Source organism: Schistocerca serialis, chromosome 5 (genome assembly GCF_023864345.2).
Source record: "Schistocerca serialis cubense isolate TAMUIC-IGC-003099 chromosome 5, iqSchSeri2.2, whole genome shotgun sequence".
Lineage (NCBI taxonomy): Eukaryota > Metazoa > Arthropoda > Insecta > Orthoptera > Acrididae > Schistocerca > Schistocerca serialis.
Genome location: NC_064642.1, coordinates 84871518 through 84891132, shown reverse-complemented (window position 1 = coordinate 84891132; position 19615 = coordinate 84871518). Strand labels below are relative to the sequence as shown.

Genomic DNA, 19615 nt, shown 5'->3' with positions numbered 1-19615 from the left:
TAGTCCAATGTCACCTACGTTAAGTGCCGTCAAATACCGAAGTAACTGATGTTGTACTACTGCACAACCAGCACAAGAAGGAAACGTAGGGGGACAAAACACAATGCTCACTAATAGAAAGAAATATGTTTTACAGACACAATTTGTTACTCACTGTATCATTTACGCGCAGCTCAAGGGCTGTACTTGTTTCCGATTCAAGGGGTTCTAAGATTTCACCTTTCATGGGAATCAAAGGCTTAAAATTATTTGAAATTGTACTAATTTTAATTCCTATCTCTACAGTGGAATAAAGGAAATGGATCAAGGAAGAGAGGGTTGAGCAAAAGTAAGAGAAGAGAGACTCGTTTTAACAGAATAATGGGATCAAGTGCACCGTTTCAGTTTTCAAACAGTGATTACGATTTTCTGTTATTTAACTATACTGTTTTAATTCATGAGTGTCAGAGAGGGCGTGGGAGTGAATTCAACATGTATGGGACGTATGAGCGTTGGTATTTGCTAATAATGAAACATCTATTGCATAGTTTGGCCATTTGGTAACAAATCGTAAATTTAAGTATAGTGTTAAGGAAACCGCTCGTATAAGCATGATGTTGCCATCAGGCAAAACACACAGATTCACTGCTTTTGGTTGGTCTGCGTTTAGCGTCATTATTTTGACAGAAACAGTTTAAGAAACAGATTATCTTTGCTGAAGGTCGAGTGTGTGTAATCAAACGCGAAAGCTGGTGAGGGAATGAATTATTTTTGCCACTCAAATCACATCTAATTAGATTTGTAAAGTATGTAAAATGATGCTTAACTCTTTGGAGCACGGTGGTATACATAGTATACCACCTTTTGAAAATTTTCTTGGCTCTTTGCACAGTGGTTTAACTGCACGACCACCACTCTAATATGCTCACCTAGTTCTCTACTTATCAGACAGATGGCACTCACTGCCTATAAGGAATCAGTTCCCGCCAAGAATTGCATAGATTACAACTGTGAAAGCTGCGTGCTGAGTTGTGCATGGTTTTTGCGTGTGAATAGTGGTTTATAACGAATTTCTTGTTGCGCCTGTGTTTTTTCCATATCTTGGACGTCACAGCTACGGTATGAACCCATGTATACATTCATATGCACAATCTTCCGTTATTTATATACAATTTATTTTGGTGGTATATTATTTGTACCACCGTGCATGTAGCAGTATTCTATTGCATTTCGTTTCCTAGTATAAAATTCGAAATCCTCCGCTACAAAGTTTAGTTTTTAATTGTGTTGTGACTTATTTTAGCTCTTTCTCCATTTTGTTTTGCTTACGTATTCTTTACTTGGATTCAGGCTGTTGTTTGAAAATGAAAATGTCAAGAAGAGGCTTACGAGATGAAGAAATCGAACGATTATTGTGTGAAATTCCATCAGACGAGGATTCCACTGTTGACACCACAGATGACGAATCTGATTATGAAGCAAGCATTGTTGCGGAGGCTATTGTGTCGTCTGAAGGCGAAGTTTCAGAGAGCGAGGAAGAAAGTGAGTCCACTCCGCCAAAACGCGCTGCTGACACAGCGCCAACTTGGGGACAACAATTCAATGCTACCTCAGGAATGCAGTTCGACAGTGAATCAGGACCAAGTGCTTTTATTAGGGACATTGATGATCCAGAACCTATCGATATATTCGAAAAAATATTTCCAAAAGAGCTAGTTGAGCTAATCGTTTTCCAAACAAATTTATATGCGACGCAATCTGGCAAGTCTTTCACTCCAACAACTGACAATGAAATACGAACTTTCCTGGGAATCAACATTTTGATGGGTATAAAGCGTATGCCAGCATACAGAGACTACTGGTCTAGTGCCCCAGAACTTCATGATCGTTATATTGCATCTCTGATGGCAGTAAATCGGTTTGGATGGTTACTGAGGAACATTCATCTGAATGATAACACATTGCATCCAGAAAAAGGACACCCAGGTTATGACAAACTGTACAAGCTGCGACCAGTGATCAAGATACTATCTGAATCTTTTTCCAAGTGTTACCAACCCAGCAAACACCTAGCAATTGATGAGTCAATGATCAAATTCAAAGGCCGCAACAGTATGAAACAATACATGAGAGATAAACCCATAAAGCGTGGTTACAAAGTGTGGATGCTGTGTGACAAGACCTCTTACAACTTGAAATTTGATATTTACACCGGAAAAGTAGGTGACACAGTGCAAACAGGCCTTGGGGAGCATGTAGTGCTGAGTTTGTCCTCTGAACTCGTAAATAAAGGCCATTATCTTTATTTCGACAACTATTTCAATAGCTATAACTTGTTGGCTGGTTTACAGCAGAGAAACATATATGCCTGTGGGACAGTTCAACCAACAAGGAAACATTTACCCAAATTAAAAACAGACAAAGAATTAAGCAGAGGTGAATTTGACTGGAGGGTCAGCAACTGTGGCATCCTCTACTTGAAGTGGAAAGATAAGAGAGCTGTTCATCTCCTTTCAAATTTTCACAGTCCTGAAGTTACTACAGTGACTCGCCGTGAAAGAGATGGTTCACGCATAGAGCTACCTTGTCCTCAAGCAGTGATGGATTACAATGCACACATGAACAATGTCGACAAGTTCGACCAACTGAAAAAATCATATGAAATAAGCCGGAGAAGTAAAAAGTGGTGGCACCGAATATTCTTTCACCTGCTTGATGTCAGTATCGTCAACAGCTATATAATTTGGAAGGAACTAGGCGATAGAGAAAAAATGACTGCCAAAGTCTTCAGGATGAGTATCCTGCAAAGCTTAGTAACCCAGAAAACACCATTGAGGCCATCTAGACTTCATGAGAGTCAAGTCCACGTAAAGAAAAACAAGCCATATGTTTCCTCACGCCAGCGTCTCGACAATTCATCCCACCAGCCAGAGCGTACTACCGCCAGACGTTGTGCGAAATGCAGTACAAAAAAGAAGCAAGTGCGCACTTTCTGGATGTGCGCTGAATGCAAAGTGCCTTTGTGCCTTAGCAAAACAAAAAGGTGCTTTCAAGATTTTCACAAAAAGGAATAAGAAACATATTTTATTTGTAAGGTTTGTAATTTGATTTTGTATTGTAAATGACCAATTGCCAGAAATAAAATTATTTTACATTAATTATACTAATTATTACTGCTTAGAGTAGAATTTAAAGGTGAGTTACAAGCACAAACCAAGATATCTCAAAAACTTTAGGTACGGCCCTAAGTGGCATGGTGGTATATTATATATACCACCATCTAAAACCAAAATCAATACAATAAAAAATTTTAATTCATGTTTTCCTTTATTAGCAACCCCACCAGACATAGAAAATGCATGTTTTATTAAAAAATTAATTAAACATAAAATCTGTGCATCAAAGAGTTAAAGATAGTACAGATTATGTTTCCATGTCTCTGCAACTGAACGATTAATGATTAGTAAATGTTTTCTGTTTGCTGCCGTATGACCAAAAACATAAAATATTGAATAAATCGAAAATAAATCAAAGTGTCTATTTTCAAACTGTTACATAATATATTGTGTATCACACCGTACCTCTACCCTTTCTTTATTCTCTTCTTCTCCATTTTTGTCAGATCCTGTCACCAGAAATTTTTTTCACTGGAGATGGTTTCATAAAAAAGATATACAATAGAGGGCTCACGATGAATCAGCATTTAATTTATATTGTGTAATTGAGCATTGAGTTACGTGCATGGTCTGATATGATTGAGGAACGACTGAGCATTCTTAAAAAGAGATATATGCACGAGCTCTTCTCGAGAAGTTGTAATTCAGATTTAGTAGCATGAGAAACTATGTTACGGTATTCTAGTATTTTTTGTAAAAGTTGCCATTTCCTTTCAATGAGCAGTTTATTGGTTCGGAAACTAAAGAGAGCAGGTTTAAACAACGTTTCCGGTACTTTTTAGAATTTTGGTGAATGTCGTAACTATTTTCCTATGAGTCAGAAAATTCTGCATCGCGTTTAATGCAGTCGGAGTTCAGAAATTTCGAATTACAGAACGTTGGTGAAGTGCGCACCATGTGCGACCATACAAAACTGACAGACGATGTGTGAACTTTGCAACTTTTTGTTGAGTGTCAGAAGTTGCGGTTTTTTGACCAGTAGGTCGTCAGTTCTACATTTATCCTGGTTGCTATTCAGTGTGCTGTGTACGTGATCCCGATAGTACAAACTATGAGCAAGTATGTGTTTCTATGTCAAGAACTGTGTTAGGGATGATTTGGTAGGGGCTTCTGTGTCGTTATAAAGAGACTACTGGAGAAAGATTTTAGGCAAGAACTTCTTTCAGTTAGCAATACGAGTTAAACTGATAGTAAGATCCATCTTGCTGTAGACTACAGAAAATTTCATGCTTCCTGCTGACTCTTATAGCGTATTTTCTTTCAGACCTTTTTTAACTGCTGCGGTCTACTATATTGACAAAATTTTTGGTTAATTGGGAATTCCATAAAACTCCACAATTTCTTTACTTATTCCGATTAGCTCCTTTCTTTCAATATGACCAAAGAATTTTAGCGTCGGCTTTTTATCTTAATAAATGTTGATATACTTCTGAATTTCTTTATTTGTTCCTAGTGTCCTGACAACTTTCGTGATCACTTTTTGTTCTGTATCACTCTCTGTGCTTAGAATGACTCTTCCAGTTCCATAAAGACGCTCTCCTTTAGTGACCGATATGTAGTGGCCCAGCTTTGTACAGTTGGAGATGCATTTTTTGTTGTAAATGTGACAACTGTTTCCATTTTGTAGCAATGAGTTTCATAACCCATGAATCCTTTCGCCTAAGTCTTTCATTTGAGCATCTTTCCAGATTTTTCCGTATTTAATTTTTAGAATTTTATATGTGGAATTATTTTTATAGAACTTTGTTGTTAATATATCTTATCTGTTGCCGGCCGCTGTGGCGGTTCTAGGCGCTTAAGTCCGGAACCGCGCTGCTGCTACGGTAGCAGGTTTGAATCCTGCCTCGGGCATGGATGTGTGTGATGTCCTTAGGTTAGTTAGGTTGAAGTAGTTCTAAGTCTAGGGGACTGATGACCTCAGATGTTAAGTCCCATAGTGCTTGGAGACAGTTATCTGCGTTTTGCACTCTGTTTACTTGATACGTACAATATTTCTTCTTCCGTTTCTCGGCCAGTTAAGTATATCACTGTCTCCACACGTGGCATACAAAAATGCTAATCTTCCCCTGTAATCATTACGCACTGTATTTAGTAATGTTACTGAAACTGTTATCCAGCTGCAATAACATGTAACATTAGCTTGTTGAAAGTGGTTACCGAAGAGATATTCACATATATACCAAGATAGTGGCATAACAGCATTATGAAAGCATATAATATGTAATTAGATACGCACTATCGTTTCTTCAAGCAGATGACTTATCAGGTTCGAATCTACATATGCCAGCGATGGGCAAGTACGTAATGTCTGTGGGAAGCAATAAACGAGACCACACGCTATACGGAACTGTTTATAAAAGGCCTGTATGAATCACAATGTGATTCAGGTCATGTATTTTCGCCTTTTCCATTACGATACGCAAAATTGATGAGCAGATTAATAGAAAAGCGTAAAATCCGCGCTTTTTTACATCAAAGATTCACGCCTTAAAACAATCAACTAAAACTAACCGCATTGCATGGATGCTGGGCTTAATAATTTAAGCGTAAGACATTAGCTCTCTCGGTTTTCCCCTTCATAATTTACGGGGTGTCGATTGACACTTTACAGCGAAACAGTAGCCTATCTGAAATGTACGAATGGGACAAGTGGTGAATTATTTATACTTACAAATTTGTCGGAGAGAGGTATGATTTTGACTTTTCAATTTCCACGATGTCAAGAGCGAAGGAACGAACGTTAGTGAGCCGTTGCCATCGAAATAACCAGAGACGAAGGGTTCACTTTGTTGGGAAAAGGAACCGGGAGAACCTGGAGATTAAGTTTCCAGGGAAGTATACCAGTCTCTTGTGACTTAGGAAATCACATGAAATCGAAACAAGATAGTGTGTTTCAAATCTGCACTAGTCTAATAAAACAGGGGAAGCGTATCAGACTATTACGCCATGTAGTTTGTACATATGAGGAGCAAGAGAGACATATTGACGAAAAGTACAGAACTGCAAATTTTGTCTTAGTAATGAATCATTCTTTCTTCTCTTGTGATTGGGCAGTTTACTACACCTAAACTAAGGGCACTTGATTCTTCATTTCTACCCTTAGTTCTACGCAGAATTTATGAATTTTTCGCTCAATAGAAATTTACTTTCATCGTTGTTTCTGTGCTATTAGTTTAAATATCTGAGAGATATCTTCCTTTCGAAATGTTACATGATTTCTTCTATCTGCTTCCTTCAAATGTCATGAAATCCATTCCTGCTAATTTTCCTGAATTTACTGTGCTAATTCAGTTTCAGTTTGACCAGTACACAATTTTATTCCACAATGTCAGAAAGACTAACTCAGCGCATGAAAAAGTGAAAACAGTCTGCGAGGAAATTGAAAGCAAGGGTGGTAACATTAACAGTGCAATGAGAATTTCACTTTTAAGTACTGGGGAGAGAGAGTGGATATGTAGAAGGCCTCTACGAGGTATGTGGGGGACTTGTCTGTCGACGTGACAGAAGAAACTGGAGTCGATAAGGACAGTATTAGAATCTGAACTGAAAAGAACTCTGGTAGACTTGAGATCAAATAAGGCGGAAGGGATAGATAAAATTCCATCAGAATTTCTAAAATCATTGGGAGAACTGCCAACAACGCGACTGACTATTTAATTTGGTATATAAAATCTATGAGACTGGAGACATAACATCAGCCGTTCGGAAAAATATCATCCACACCATTCCAAGGATAGCAGGGGAGATAAGTGCGAGACTCTCGCAAAATCAACTTAACAGCTCCTGCATTCAAGCTGCTGACAAGAATAATATACAGGAGAACGGTAAAGAAAACTGAGTATCTGATGGATGACCATCAGTAAATAGAAAGGCAAAAAAGAGACAGTTCTTACGTTGCGGTTGACATTGGAAGCAAAACTGAAGAAAACTCAGGACACGCTCATAGGGTTTGTCGATCTAGGAAGAGCGTTCGGAAATATTAAATCGTACTAGATGTGAGATGTTCGAAATTTAGAGAAAAATAAGCGTAAACTTTAGGCAAACGCGGGTAATATACAATATGTAAAAGACCCAAGAGGAAACAATAATACTGGAATATTAAGAACGAAGTGCTCGCATCAGAAAGTGTGTAAGAACAGGATGCAGTCTTTCGTTGCTACAGTTCTGTCTGTGCAACAAAGATGCAATGACGGAAATAAAGAAAGGTTGAAGTGTGAGAAAGCGTATCAGTGATAAGGTTCGGTTATGACATTTCTATTCTGAGGGAATGTGACGAATTACAAGATCTGTTGGGTGGAATGAACAGTCCAATGAGTACAGAATATGGTTTTAGAGTAAACCCGAAAAAGACGAAGGTAATGAGAAGTAGCAGAAATGAGAACAGCAGGAAACTGGGGATCTTGAAGTATACGCAGTTAAGGAATAAAGCTAACTTGGAAAGCGTACAAGCGATGGCGACGAAACAAGGAGGATATAAAAACCAGACTAGCACAAGCAAAGAGGTCAATCGTGGCCTACTGGTCTACTGGTATCAAACTCAGACCTTAATTTGAGGATGAAATTTCTGAGAATATGCGTTTGGAGCTCAGCATTGTACAGAAGTGAAAAATTGACTGTGGGAAAACCGGATCAGAAGAGAATAGAAGCGTCTGAGATGTGATGCTCCATAATAACGTTGAAACTTGGGTGGACTGGGGAGGTTCTCCGCAGAAGCGGCGAAGAAAGGAACGTATGTAAATCTCTGACGAGAAAGAGGGACAGAATTTTCTCATTTTCAGACTGTAGCAGAGCGATTTGTTTTTACTGCTAACAACCATTCAAAAGCCAATAGCAGATAAAAACTTTTTTTATGTAAGACGACCGGTTTCAACAGTCACTCCTGTCACCTTGAAGTCTTTAACATCTTTTTTATTGTAAAACATGTTCATTTTGCGCTGAACCTGAGGCACACACAGATGTCAGATAGATTAAACTCAGTGCCGAGTTTCATCCATTTGTGCATAAGGTTCAGCGTAAAATGAACATGTCTTAAAATAAAAAGATGTTAAAAATCTGAAGATTACAGAAATGACTGTTGAAACTGGTCGTCTTAAACAAAAACATGCGATATCGGTTTTTGAATGTTTTTAAAAAGGGACAGGATGATAGGATTTGTGTTAAGACATAAGGAAGTAACCTGTGTGTACTAGAGGGTGCTGCAGAGATAAAAACTGTAGGGAAAGGCAGAGCTTTGAATACATCCAACAAATAATGGAGGACCCCGCGAGCAAGTGCTACTTTGAGATGAAGATGTCTGCACAGAAGTGGAACTCGTGGCTGAGCGAAGTGCGTCGAAGGCAGCGAAACCTCAGACGATGGCTGACTGCCAGAAAAGCATACCAAGAACTGTTACTAACAACCACAAACTAATGAATTCAGGTTGCTCGGACCAAGAATAAAATTAATATACGATAGGATGGTTCAAAGCTCTCGCGTATGTACTGAGGTCAATTTGAACTGAAGGAATGATGTCACTTAAGGTGCTAGACATCTTTCTGCAAATGTTGCTGAGCACATAATTGCTAGTTTCTAAAAGCCGATTAACAGATTGTACAAAGACCAGAGACGGACCAGCGCGTTACTGGCTAGTTCAATTTGCGAAGCTCTTTCTCTTGAAAAGTTCATCCAGTTTTGAAATTGTTTGTCTGTATACACACATCACATCCAGTGATTTCCGTCCTATTTTGACGATTCCATCGTGATGCGTCGCCTTTTTTTGTATTAGCCATGTTTTTCTATTGTCCATGCAGAATCGTACAGCCACATCAACCTGAAGTTAGGGCGCGGCCTTAGTACCTGCATCTTTAGCTCCGCAGACAGTCAACATGGCAGCTATTTTTGTGACATGTCGTTGCATCACAGTCATGTGCGCCAACAGCTATGCGTTCAGTGACAACACTGGACACAGCGGTAGCACCGCGTCTTCTATTCAGACGACTCCTGGCCCATTCTACAGTTTCACGATGCTTGTGTCCATGTGTGGACGATCCGAGGAGAACAGTTTGCATGAGTCAAAGTCACATGATCGTAGCACCTGCATAATTTCGAGATCAGGCTCCGTGCATCTGCCTGATCGCCGAGGTTTCCGTGACGTTATCTCACTACAAGACCCATGTCGCCTGCGCTCTCCTGACCTATTTCGATACAGAGGCTATTCGGTAGTTGCCTAGGATCCACGTTCTCAAGATATGTCACCAAATGAAAACATCTGCCCATGGGTGTCCGAGAAACTACAATTCTTGTACTTGGCACAGAGCTGAAGATGCTACGAATGGGATATCCATGTCTCTTGAGCAGGTCCATTATCGATATTCACAGTTATTGGCGCCACGTCGCTTTTAAACGCATTCCACGGCGTCCCTCTTGCCGGCGGCAGTGTCGTGCGATGACGCTGTAAAGAGCTGCACTTCTCGACCACGATATTATTGCACTTAGCGGTTCTAGGCGCTTCAGTCTGGAACCGCGCGACCGCTACAGTCGCAGGTTCGAATCCTGCCTCGGGCATGGATGTGTGTGATATCCTTAGGTTAGTTAGGTTTAATTAGTTCTTAGTTCTAGGGGACTGATGACCTCAGATGTTAAGTCCCATAGTGCTCAGAGCCATTTGATCCAATTTTTTCACTTTGTGTCCCGTGGCCGTTAACGGAAAACGCGGTGATGTTACATTAAACAAGTACCGTTGTTACTAAGGAAAACGTACCGCACTGTGAATGCTTTCACCACAGTCGTGCATATACCATAAGTGGTTCAGCGCGTCCTCATGAAATGTAACAATAAAAACCTATGATAAGCCAGTCGAAGTGCTCTCAATCACAGGTGCAAAAATATTATGGTCGACTAATACGCGCATGGTGAATGGGCTTGTAATCACCAGTGACTGTAAGAGCAAGCTTAATTTTGTGGCTGTTTGCAGGTGGAGTTGACGCCACGATGTCGGCACAGTGTTGCCTTGGACGGAAGTTCCACGGCAGCATCTATAGTAAGTGCTCTCAGGGTCATCTGCATGTGAAGCGGGGCTCGAGTTACACTCAGTTTTTGTACTGTGCGTTGACCGTAAGGAGTCGATATTGTCAGCCCGGCTATCTCACCAGTGAGCTATCGAAAAATTACAAGACAGAATAATCACCTCAGTAGTGGGAGGAGCAAGACGCACACATCGAGAAATAAACATGTAGTACCTTTAAAGAAAGAAAATTATCTCTAATTAAAACGACCAGATTTTAAAAAATTAAAACAACAATAAAAGCCTCAACGGAAACAATTAATTTCCTTTTAAACGTGTATAACATAAATATTGGCTTGGATAAAAATTCCTTGGGGAACCCAACTGCTCATAAGAGCTTGAAGTAGCTGTCGGATACGGCCCCCCAAAACGTAGTGGGATCTCCAAACCGATCGACTTTGACACATAGGGCATCGCATTCTTCATTGATCTAGAATACACTAAGAAACAATTAGATCACATGATTTAAAGTTAGGCTAGCCGCTGTGTTGCTTGAACTAAAGGTTGGAGAATGTTGTCTTTGGTACAGCGATCTGAAAACCAAGTAACGGAACTAACACAAATCTTAAATCAGAGGCCGCCATTGAATAAAATGCTACTCCTAACTATGACGTAAAGAATAAGGTTTCATCAATGCTTAGACTAATATCAGGCATTAAATGCTTAAAACAACTTTGCCACCACATTATTACAAAGTACCTTGCATCAGCTGAATCAAAATCTAACTAAAATATCCTCTCTCTCTCTCTCTCTCTCTCTCTCTCTCTCTCTCTCTCTCTCTCTAAGGACAACAGATCATTAGTCTTAACCAAGAGCAGAGCTATAAAAAAATGTATTTACTTTTACTACCAACTCCTCACAAGACCAATACGCATCAGCAGAAGACTTAACAGTAGTCAGGCAAAACAAAAGCCACAAGAATTAGGGAACCGTCTTGGCACCGTGTACCATCCACAATATAAAAGGAACAGAGCGCTCTAAAACACAGTGAGACGATTAAACACCCGATTAATCACTGGCAAGCATTAACACACTGGCTGCCATGTGCATCAAACTGATACAAAAATTGACTCCCATAGCAGGCCACGAAGATCAAATTGATAGAACATGCAGGTCGTGTGTATAATTTCTATACACAGCTACATTCAAATGATATGGATATAAATCTTCCCTGCACTCTTGGAGAGGCCGTGGTTCCGAAGACCATTGACAGATGGTGTGACTATCGACTCTCGTAGTTTGCTCTGCAGTCAAATGCTTCCTTGCGTTTAGGACCTGCCGGCTGGTTTGGCCGAGCGGTTCTAGGCACTTCAGTCTGGATCCGCGCAACTGCTACGGTCGCAGGTTCGAGTCCTGCCTCGGACATGGATGTGTGTGATGTCCTTAGGTTAGATAGGTTTAAGTAGTTCTAAGTTCTAGGGGACTGATTACCTCAGCTGTTAAGTCCCATAGTCCTCAGAGCCATTTGAACGATTTGCTTACGACCTTTGTCACATTAGCAGTGACTAGCAGTGCAAAGCTGGTACAGGTTGTGTGTGTTTGAGGTAGTGTTTCCATTAAGATTTGAGTTCGTTTCTTTGTGAGTTTGTAACAATGACCGACACGGAGACAACTGTGAGTTAGTTGGACTAGGAAAACGAATGCAATGAGAGTGTAGCCAGTTCGTTTGGAGAAGTATCTGATGGCGAGGATCGTCAGTACTCTCCTGCAAATTCCGATCGTGATCCAACGATTGTGATGCAGGCAGACTGAGGAAAATAAAATGAACAACTTTGGGAAATCAGCGAATGTGCCTCCCACACAGCGTCCTAGAGACGTCTCAGAAGATACTTAACATGATGTAACAGGATATGTGAACGATTTTACCGCAACATGTAATGAGGGAATTGCTGATCATGTGAAGACGAAAATAGCTGTAATAAGTGATGAATTGGGTTTTTTACCGATTGTTCCTTGATTTCCTGGAGCGCCTGGAACCGCTTGGCCACACCAGCCGGCGGCAGTCCTTTCAAACGCAAACACACTCGTAATGTCGGCGGTGAATTAGCAGGGCCGGCAAGCATATAACCTTTCTGTCAATGTCCACTTTAAATTCAAAGTACAACTCTAACTCCACTTCACACGCAGGTGACCCTTCCGAACACCTGCTGTAAATGATTGCGCCGAACTTCCGTCCAGTGTAACACTGTGCCAGATTCGCCGCATCAGCTCCACTTCCGAGACTCGGCTAGTTCTTGCATTCGCTGGAGGTGACAAGCCGAAGCACGAAGCGCGGACAGAGCTTAAAGCGTCATCGCACGACCCACAGGCGCCTAGTGGGGCGCTTGGGAAGGCATCATCAAGAGACACGACGCCGACGATTTTGAATATCGATAGCGAAGCGGCTGATCTCTTACGCAATGTCAGTTAGAATCGACGTTCCCCTGCTTTTCTGCCACAGGGCAGCTCTTTGTTCTGATTCACCCTGGATACACGCAAATCAGCTACATTTTAAAGAGCTGTTCTTCCTATCATATCGCAGAGACACAATAGGTAAAATTTCGTTGATTTTGCAAATATCTGCGGTATTGCGATGTACGACGGGCGTTCAATTCTAGCATTCTGCGTGGTGTCTGCTTGTTCTAAGACGTGTCTCCCTACCACTTTCACGCAACGACGTTCTGAGAGTGTTTTTTAGGGAATTGACTAGTTAGAACCTGGGACCTGTTGCTGGTATGGAGACGCCAGACCACACATGACGTGTAGAGTTCAGAAGAGTTCAGTGAGGCTAGCGATGATATAATCAAATACTTAATGATTTCAGCGTCAGCTCCACTCCACTCCCTGTAAAAAAAATCTTAATACTAACTAAATTTAGTGGAGGGGGTTCAAGGCTTTCCTATTTTTAGTTAGCTGGTAAAATAACGTCGAAAAAGCAGTTAAGTTTACCATTGGAACTTTTATTCTACTCACAAAACATTGTTTCTAAATTGTACTGTTGATAAAAGGAAACACTTTAATACAGGATGAAAAAAACTAACTGTGTTTAACAAAAATGTGAACTAATATTCCCTGAATGGGTTTCCAAGTTCTATAATGGATCTAAGGATGACCTGTGCCATATCACATCTGTAATCTAGGTTTAAATTAAGTTTGCTATGTAACAGAGATGCGTATAGTCTCACGCTAAAACTTGCAGCTGGTGTGGCCCTTTTAGTGTTATCGTAAGATCTATACTGTTCTTCTGGAGGGCTCTATCTTTTAACATGGGCTGAGGGATGGACCTCCCGGCGGTGTGGGTGTCCCATTATCCCGCTCTTATCGTAGGGCTTTCTAGTCTACAAGGCTCTGCTCTCGGCTTCTGTTCTCGTTTCTCCGCTCGGAACTGCATCTGTTTCACGGTGGGAAGGTATGACTTGCATTTACGCGTTCTTGTGTTAGTTTGTGGTGTTCCATTTGCTCACTGGTTGATCGTATTACTTTGGTTAATTTAATATGAGGATTTGTTCGGAGCTATGTGACATATTGCTGGATTTGCTATCATGTCAGGGTTTTCATGGAAGGTGTTGGATTTGCCTGACACCTTACACAATAAGTAATGCAAGACATTCATTTTCTGAAATCAGACTGGTTTTATTCAGGATTCCAACACATCATGTTATTCCCCACTCTTTTGGCCACAAAAACCTATTTTTGAACCTAGCTCCGTTCAGTGCGACGGCCTTACGCCACCTAACTGGCAGGGTTTGTATGTGTTCATGGTACGACTCTACTGATATCGACGCGGAGCCAACGTCTTGCTGTATCAATAATCTACCTGTCATCCAAGTACAGCTTCCAGCGGAGTGCACCGTTTATTGTGTCAGATAGATGAAAATCGGAAGATGCGACATCCGGACTGTAGGGTTGATGAAAGGCCTTGCGTTGTCAAGGAGGGGTAGAAGTTCGTATGCACTTTTTGCGGCAACGAACACGCGGTTTCTCTCGTTTCCTTAGAGTAGCGCAATACACGTCGGAAATGATCTTCGCACCATGAGGCAAGACATGAAATAGAAAAACCCCATAAGCGTCACAGAAGACCGTTTTTATGACTTTACCGGCTGAGGACGCAGCGTTGAACTTCGGAGGAGAGGTGGTGTGGCGTCACTCCATGGATTGACGTTTTGTTTCAGGTTCGAAGTAATGAACCCATCTTTCATAGGCTGTAATGATGTTCGGCAAAAAATTGTCATGGTCAGCCTTGTAACGCTCAATCAGTTCCTCACAGATCGTCTTTCGTTTATTTTTAGGGTCTTCTGTAAGGCGCTTAGGAACCCTGCGGGCACATACGTTTTATTACCCTAACTGGTGGACGAGTGTGTCAGTACCAACAGAGGCATCCACTTGTGCAGCGAGGCGTTTGATTGTTACCCGTCGATCACCACGAATGAGAGTGTCCGCACGTTTCAACATTTCCGGAGCCATGGTTGTGTTGGCCGACCGGCACGTGGGATATCTGACAGGTTTGGGTGACGTTGCTGTGTTGATGACAGGTGTCTCACCCAACGATTCACCTTGCTTTTGTTCACAGTCAGGTCTCCTCAGAGAATCTGCAAGCGCCTATCAATATCTGCGATGCTCTGGTTTCCCGGCAACAGAAACTCTGTGACAGCTCTCCGGTTCGAACGCAGATCCGTTGCAGACGCCATTTTGAAGACTACCTGCAGCGCCACCACCCATCGAATGGCGGAGAAAAAAAAATTGCGTTACTTATAAGACGCCCCTCGTCTTCATCTACGTCTTCGTGATTACTCTGCTGTTCACAATAAAGTGCTTGGCAGAGAGTTCAATGAACCATCTTCAAGCTGCCTCTACCGTTCCTCGAACGGCAAGCGGGAAAAACGAGCACTTAAAGTTTTCTGTGCAAGTCTTGATTTCTCTTATTTTATCGTGATGATCATTTCTCCCTACGTAGGTGGGTGCCAACAGAATGTTCTCACAATCGGAGGAGAAAACTTGATTGAAATTTCATGAGAAGATCCCGTCGCAACGAAAAACGCCTTTGTTTTAATGATTGCCACTCCATTTCACGTATCATGTCTGTGAAACTATCTCCCCTATTTCGCGATGATACAAAACGAGCTGTCCTTCTTTGTACTTTTTCGATGTCGATGATACGGATCCCACACCGCTCAGCAATACTCCAGAATAGGGCAGACAAGCGTGGTGTAAGCAGTCTCTTTAGTAGACCTATTGCACCTTCTAAGTGTTCTGTCAATGAATCGCAGTCTTTGATTTGCTCTACCCACAATATTATCTATGTGATCGTTCCAATTTAAGTTATTTGTAATTGTAATCCCTAAGTATTTAGTTGAATTTACAGCCTTCAGATTTGTGTGACTTCTCGCGTAATCGAAATTTAGCTGACTTCCTTTAGTACTCATGTGAATAATTTCACACTTTTCCTTATTCAGTGGCAACTGCCACTTTTCGAACCATACAGATATCTTATCTAAACCATTTTGCACATCGTTTTGATCATCTAATGACTTTACAAGATGGTAAATGACAGCATCATCTGCAAACAATCTAAGACGGCTACGCAGATTGGCTCCTATGTCTTTAATATAGATCAGGAACAACAGAGGGCCTATAAGAGTTCCTTGGGGAACGCCGGATATTACTTCTGTTTCACTCGATGACTTTCCGTCTATTACTACGAACTGTGACCTTTCTGACAGGAAATCACGAATCCGTCGCACAACTGAGGCGATATTCCGTAGGCACGCAGTTTGGTTAGAAGACGCTTATGAGGAACGGTGTCGAAAGCCTTCTGGAAATCTAAAAATATGGAATCAATTTGACATCCCCTGTCGATAGCACTTATGACTTACTGCACGTATGTATGAGAGCGCATTTTCAGTTCAGGGTATATTTCAGGAGACATACTTTCCACTAATTGGACTTAAGGCAGAAGGCTGGGGGAGCTTATAGCGTATATCGGGACATGGAGGCAGAGGCCTGCGGCAATTAATCGCTCGTGAAGAGGGGAACTTCATCCTGTCAGGCACGAGAGGTAATGCGCGGCGCTATATTTTAACGTCCCGCGGCGGAATCCAATTTGGGCAGCTGCGGTGTCTGCTACTGCTCGAGTCGCGTGCGTTAGAGGCGGCCCTGTTAATTGTCCCGCCGAGGAACAACTGCTTTCCCGGCAGCGCGTGTAGGGGGCCCGGCGCCGTACAAAAGCAACAATGAGCACTTGTGATGGCGCCGCCCCGCTTGTCCACGCTGCAGCCGCCTCGCCTCTCCCCCACTGCATTAAACTCTGAACCTGTTGTGACGTAGGTGGTGCACATCTAAGGCAAGCTTAAGTACAGGCCGTGTACGGGCGAAAATTAGGCTCGCCCCATACACTACTGGCAATATCGTCACATGGCCGTGAGGGTATTTTGCGAATGCACAGGGTATCCGAAACCTTAAGGCCCTCTTCGTGCCACTACAACGTCTCTCAAAATTCCAGCCCAAGCTCTGCACCTTGCGAAACGCAACTGAATACGGAAACAAAAGTATCTCGTGTTAAAATGTTGTCTGATCCACTGCTTGCGAGATAACTCTTGTAAAGTTCCTAATGTGATAACTCTGCATGGAGTACTTTGTGGACCCCTATTTAGTGGGCGATAGGGAAAGTTCCTTACGGTCCTGCATATAATGATTCTCTCCTTTGCATTCACTGACGTAGCGTGGCCAGAATGTTTGTACATTCAGTAGCGAGCAGTAGCTACTTTACCTTACCTCAGTCGAGATGCTCTTGAAGTGAAGAATATCGGTAAATGCGCTCCTCTGAGGTGGTTCTTGAAGTTTACTAAACACGTTCTCTTGACATGTTTGGCGACTTTTTACGAACACCTGCAAGTTAAGTTTATCATCATCTGTGATACCGTCTTGCCAGTCAAAAGAGGCTGTAACTAGTTTCCCTCTCTGTTTACGTGGACACTTGAGGGAACTTTATGCCAATGTCCAGCTGACAGCGAGGTCATTAAAGACGTAATACGTGTTCGGAGTGGAGACGGGTGGGAAGGAAACAGGGCATGTCATTTTCAAAAGAACCATCGCGCTATTTGCCATAGGCGAGTTAGGTAAATGACTGAAAGCCGAAATCTCGAAGCAGTTAACAGCTGACTGGATCAATCAGGAGAGCTCACTGACTTCTAACGTGGACTAGTTTCGTATACTGACGGGAAGGGGCCATCGAACATTTCATAATGTGGTTGTGAGGAATCGCAAGAAATCAACGGAAGCAATGAGTTCCAAAGTACTACCGAGAGTCCAGCTAGCACGAAGAACGTGAGTAATGAGTTGAAAAGAATGTGTACAACGGTCGAGCAGCTCCTTACAAGCCATAAATTTCTGTAGTGGACGCTAAGCAACGCTTTAGGTGTGTAAGTTCAAATGGCTCTGAGCACTATGGGAGTTAACAACTGAGGTCATCAATCCCGTAGAACTTAGAACTACTTAAACCTAACCAACCTAAGGACATCACACACATCCATGCCCGAGGCAGGATTCGAACCTGCGACCGTAGCAGTCTCGCGGTTCCGGAGTCAAGCGGCTAGAACCACTCGGTAACAGCGGTCGGCTGGTGTAAGTACTGTACGCTGGAATGATAAATCAAGCCTGAGGAAATACAGAGCAAGGATTTGGTTTGGCGAACGCCTGGAGGACGTTACCTGCCATCATGCGTAGTGCCAACAGTGAAGTGCGCCGAAAGTGGCGTCAAAGTATGGAGCTGGTTTTCGTATCGTCTCCTCATCCTTTTAAAGAGAGACTAACTGCGGGAGGATGCGAGGCGTTTTGCAACATTGTGTACTGGGTATAGTAGAGATAAAGTTCGGAGCCTATGACTGAATCAGCATGACAGTGCGCCCTGTCATAAAGCAGTGTCTGTGAGAGAATGGTTTGTGGACAGTAACATTCGTGACCAGAGTCCCTGAAACGGACTACTTTAAGGTGAGTTAAAACGTCGACTTCGCTCCAGACCCGGGCGTTGAGAATCACTATCACTACATTCTCTCCTTTCGCCTCTTGAAGAAGAATTGGCTCCCAGTCCTCCACAGACATTCAGAAAACTCACTGAAAGTGTCCCCAGCAGAGTTGAAGCCGTCATAAAGTCGAAGAGTGTGTAAGCGTATTGTCGTATAGCTGGCTTGGTTGTGGAGTATCATTGTGGGCAGCCGCGTCTGTAGACTCGAGCACGGTTCACGGAACTGTTAAATTGTGTTGTGGGTAGCTCTGCATGTAAGAAGCATTGTTAGTATGGAAGTTGAAGTGATGCTACAACTGCTATTACAGTAAAGTGATAAAATAAGCAAATGATTCAGAGGAAAATAATGTATTTGTGTATCCTCTCGTTGCGTGTCGTACCGTACTGTATCAATCATCCGCGCCGTGTTCGGTCTCCAAGAATGAACTGATGTGAATCAGTAGTACTGTTTACCACAAAAGAGAGTATTTAAGTGCCAGTGTCTTGTAGCGAGCGTGAGAACGTGCGTTCGGTCATCGCGTTTCCGCATCATCAACAATCAGCCGCGCCGCGACGGTTACGCGCACGCTCGTACAACTGAGAACTGAACTGTAAATTTAACTTTGTGAACAGTGTTAAAAATTATTACTAGTGTCAAGGAGGACTGGTACCAGATATCTGTGTATGCGTGATGAGCGTAAGAACATTCGTACGATCATTCGGCTTCCGCATATTCAACAATCTTGTCGGCTACACGAACGATCGTTAGAGTGATATTGTGGACTGGTAATCGTTCGTTAATTGGGATAAACACTTATGAATTAGAATGTAAACAGTGCAACCTGCAATTTCCTTTAATCGTCTCAGAATATACACTCCTGGAAATTGAAATAAGAACACCGTGAATTCATTGTCCCAGGAAGGGGAAACTTTATTGACACATTCCTGGGGTCAGATACATAACATGATCACACTGACAGAACCACAGGCACATAGACACAGGCAACAGAGCATGCACAATGTCGGCACTAGTACAGTGTATATCCACCTTTCGCAGCAATGCAGGCTGCTATTCTCCCATGGAGACGATCCACCTGGCGCCTCAGTTGGACCAGCGTTCGTGCTGGACGTGCAGACCGCGTGAGACGACGCTTCATCCAGTCCCAAACATGCTCAGTGGGGGACAGACCCAGAGATCTTGTTGGCCAGGGTAGTTGACTTACACCTTCTAGAGCACGTTGGGTGTCACGGGATACATGCGGACGTGCATTGTCCTGTTGGAACAGCAAGTTCCCTTGCCGGTCTAGGAATGGTAGAACGATGGGTTCGATGACGGTTTGGATGTACCGTGCACTATTCAGTGTCCCCTCGACGATCACCAGTGGTGTACGGCCAGTGAAGGAGATCGCTCCCCACACCATGATGCCGGGTGTTGGCCCT

General features: G+C 42.5%; 1 protein-coding gene across 1 annotated transcript; it reads left to right on the top strand.

Annotated features, from left to right (window-relative positions):
• The first annotated feature begins 1349 nt into the window (after positions 1 to 1349).
• Positions 1350 to 10203, top strand: LOC126481759 (piggyBac transposable element-derived protein 4-like). Its single transcript, XM_050105714.1, has 2 exons — positions 1350 to 2198; positions 10108 to 10203. Exons 1-2 carry the CDS (start codon positions 1350 to 1352, stop codon positions 10201 to 10203), a joined length of 945 nt encoding a protein of 314 aa, XP_049961671.1.
• Positions 10204 to 19615: the final 9412 nt, after the last annotated feature.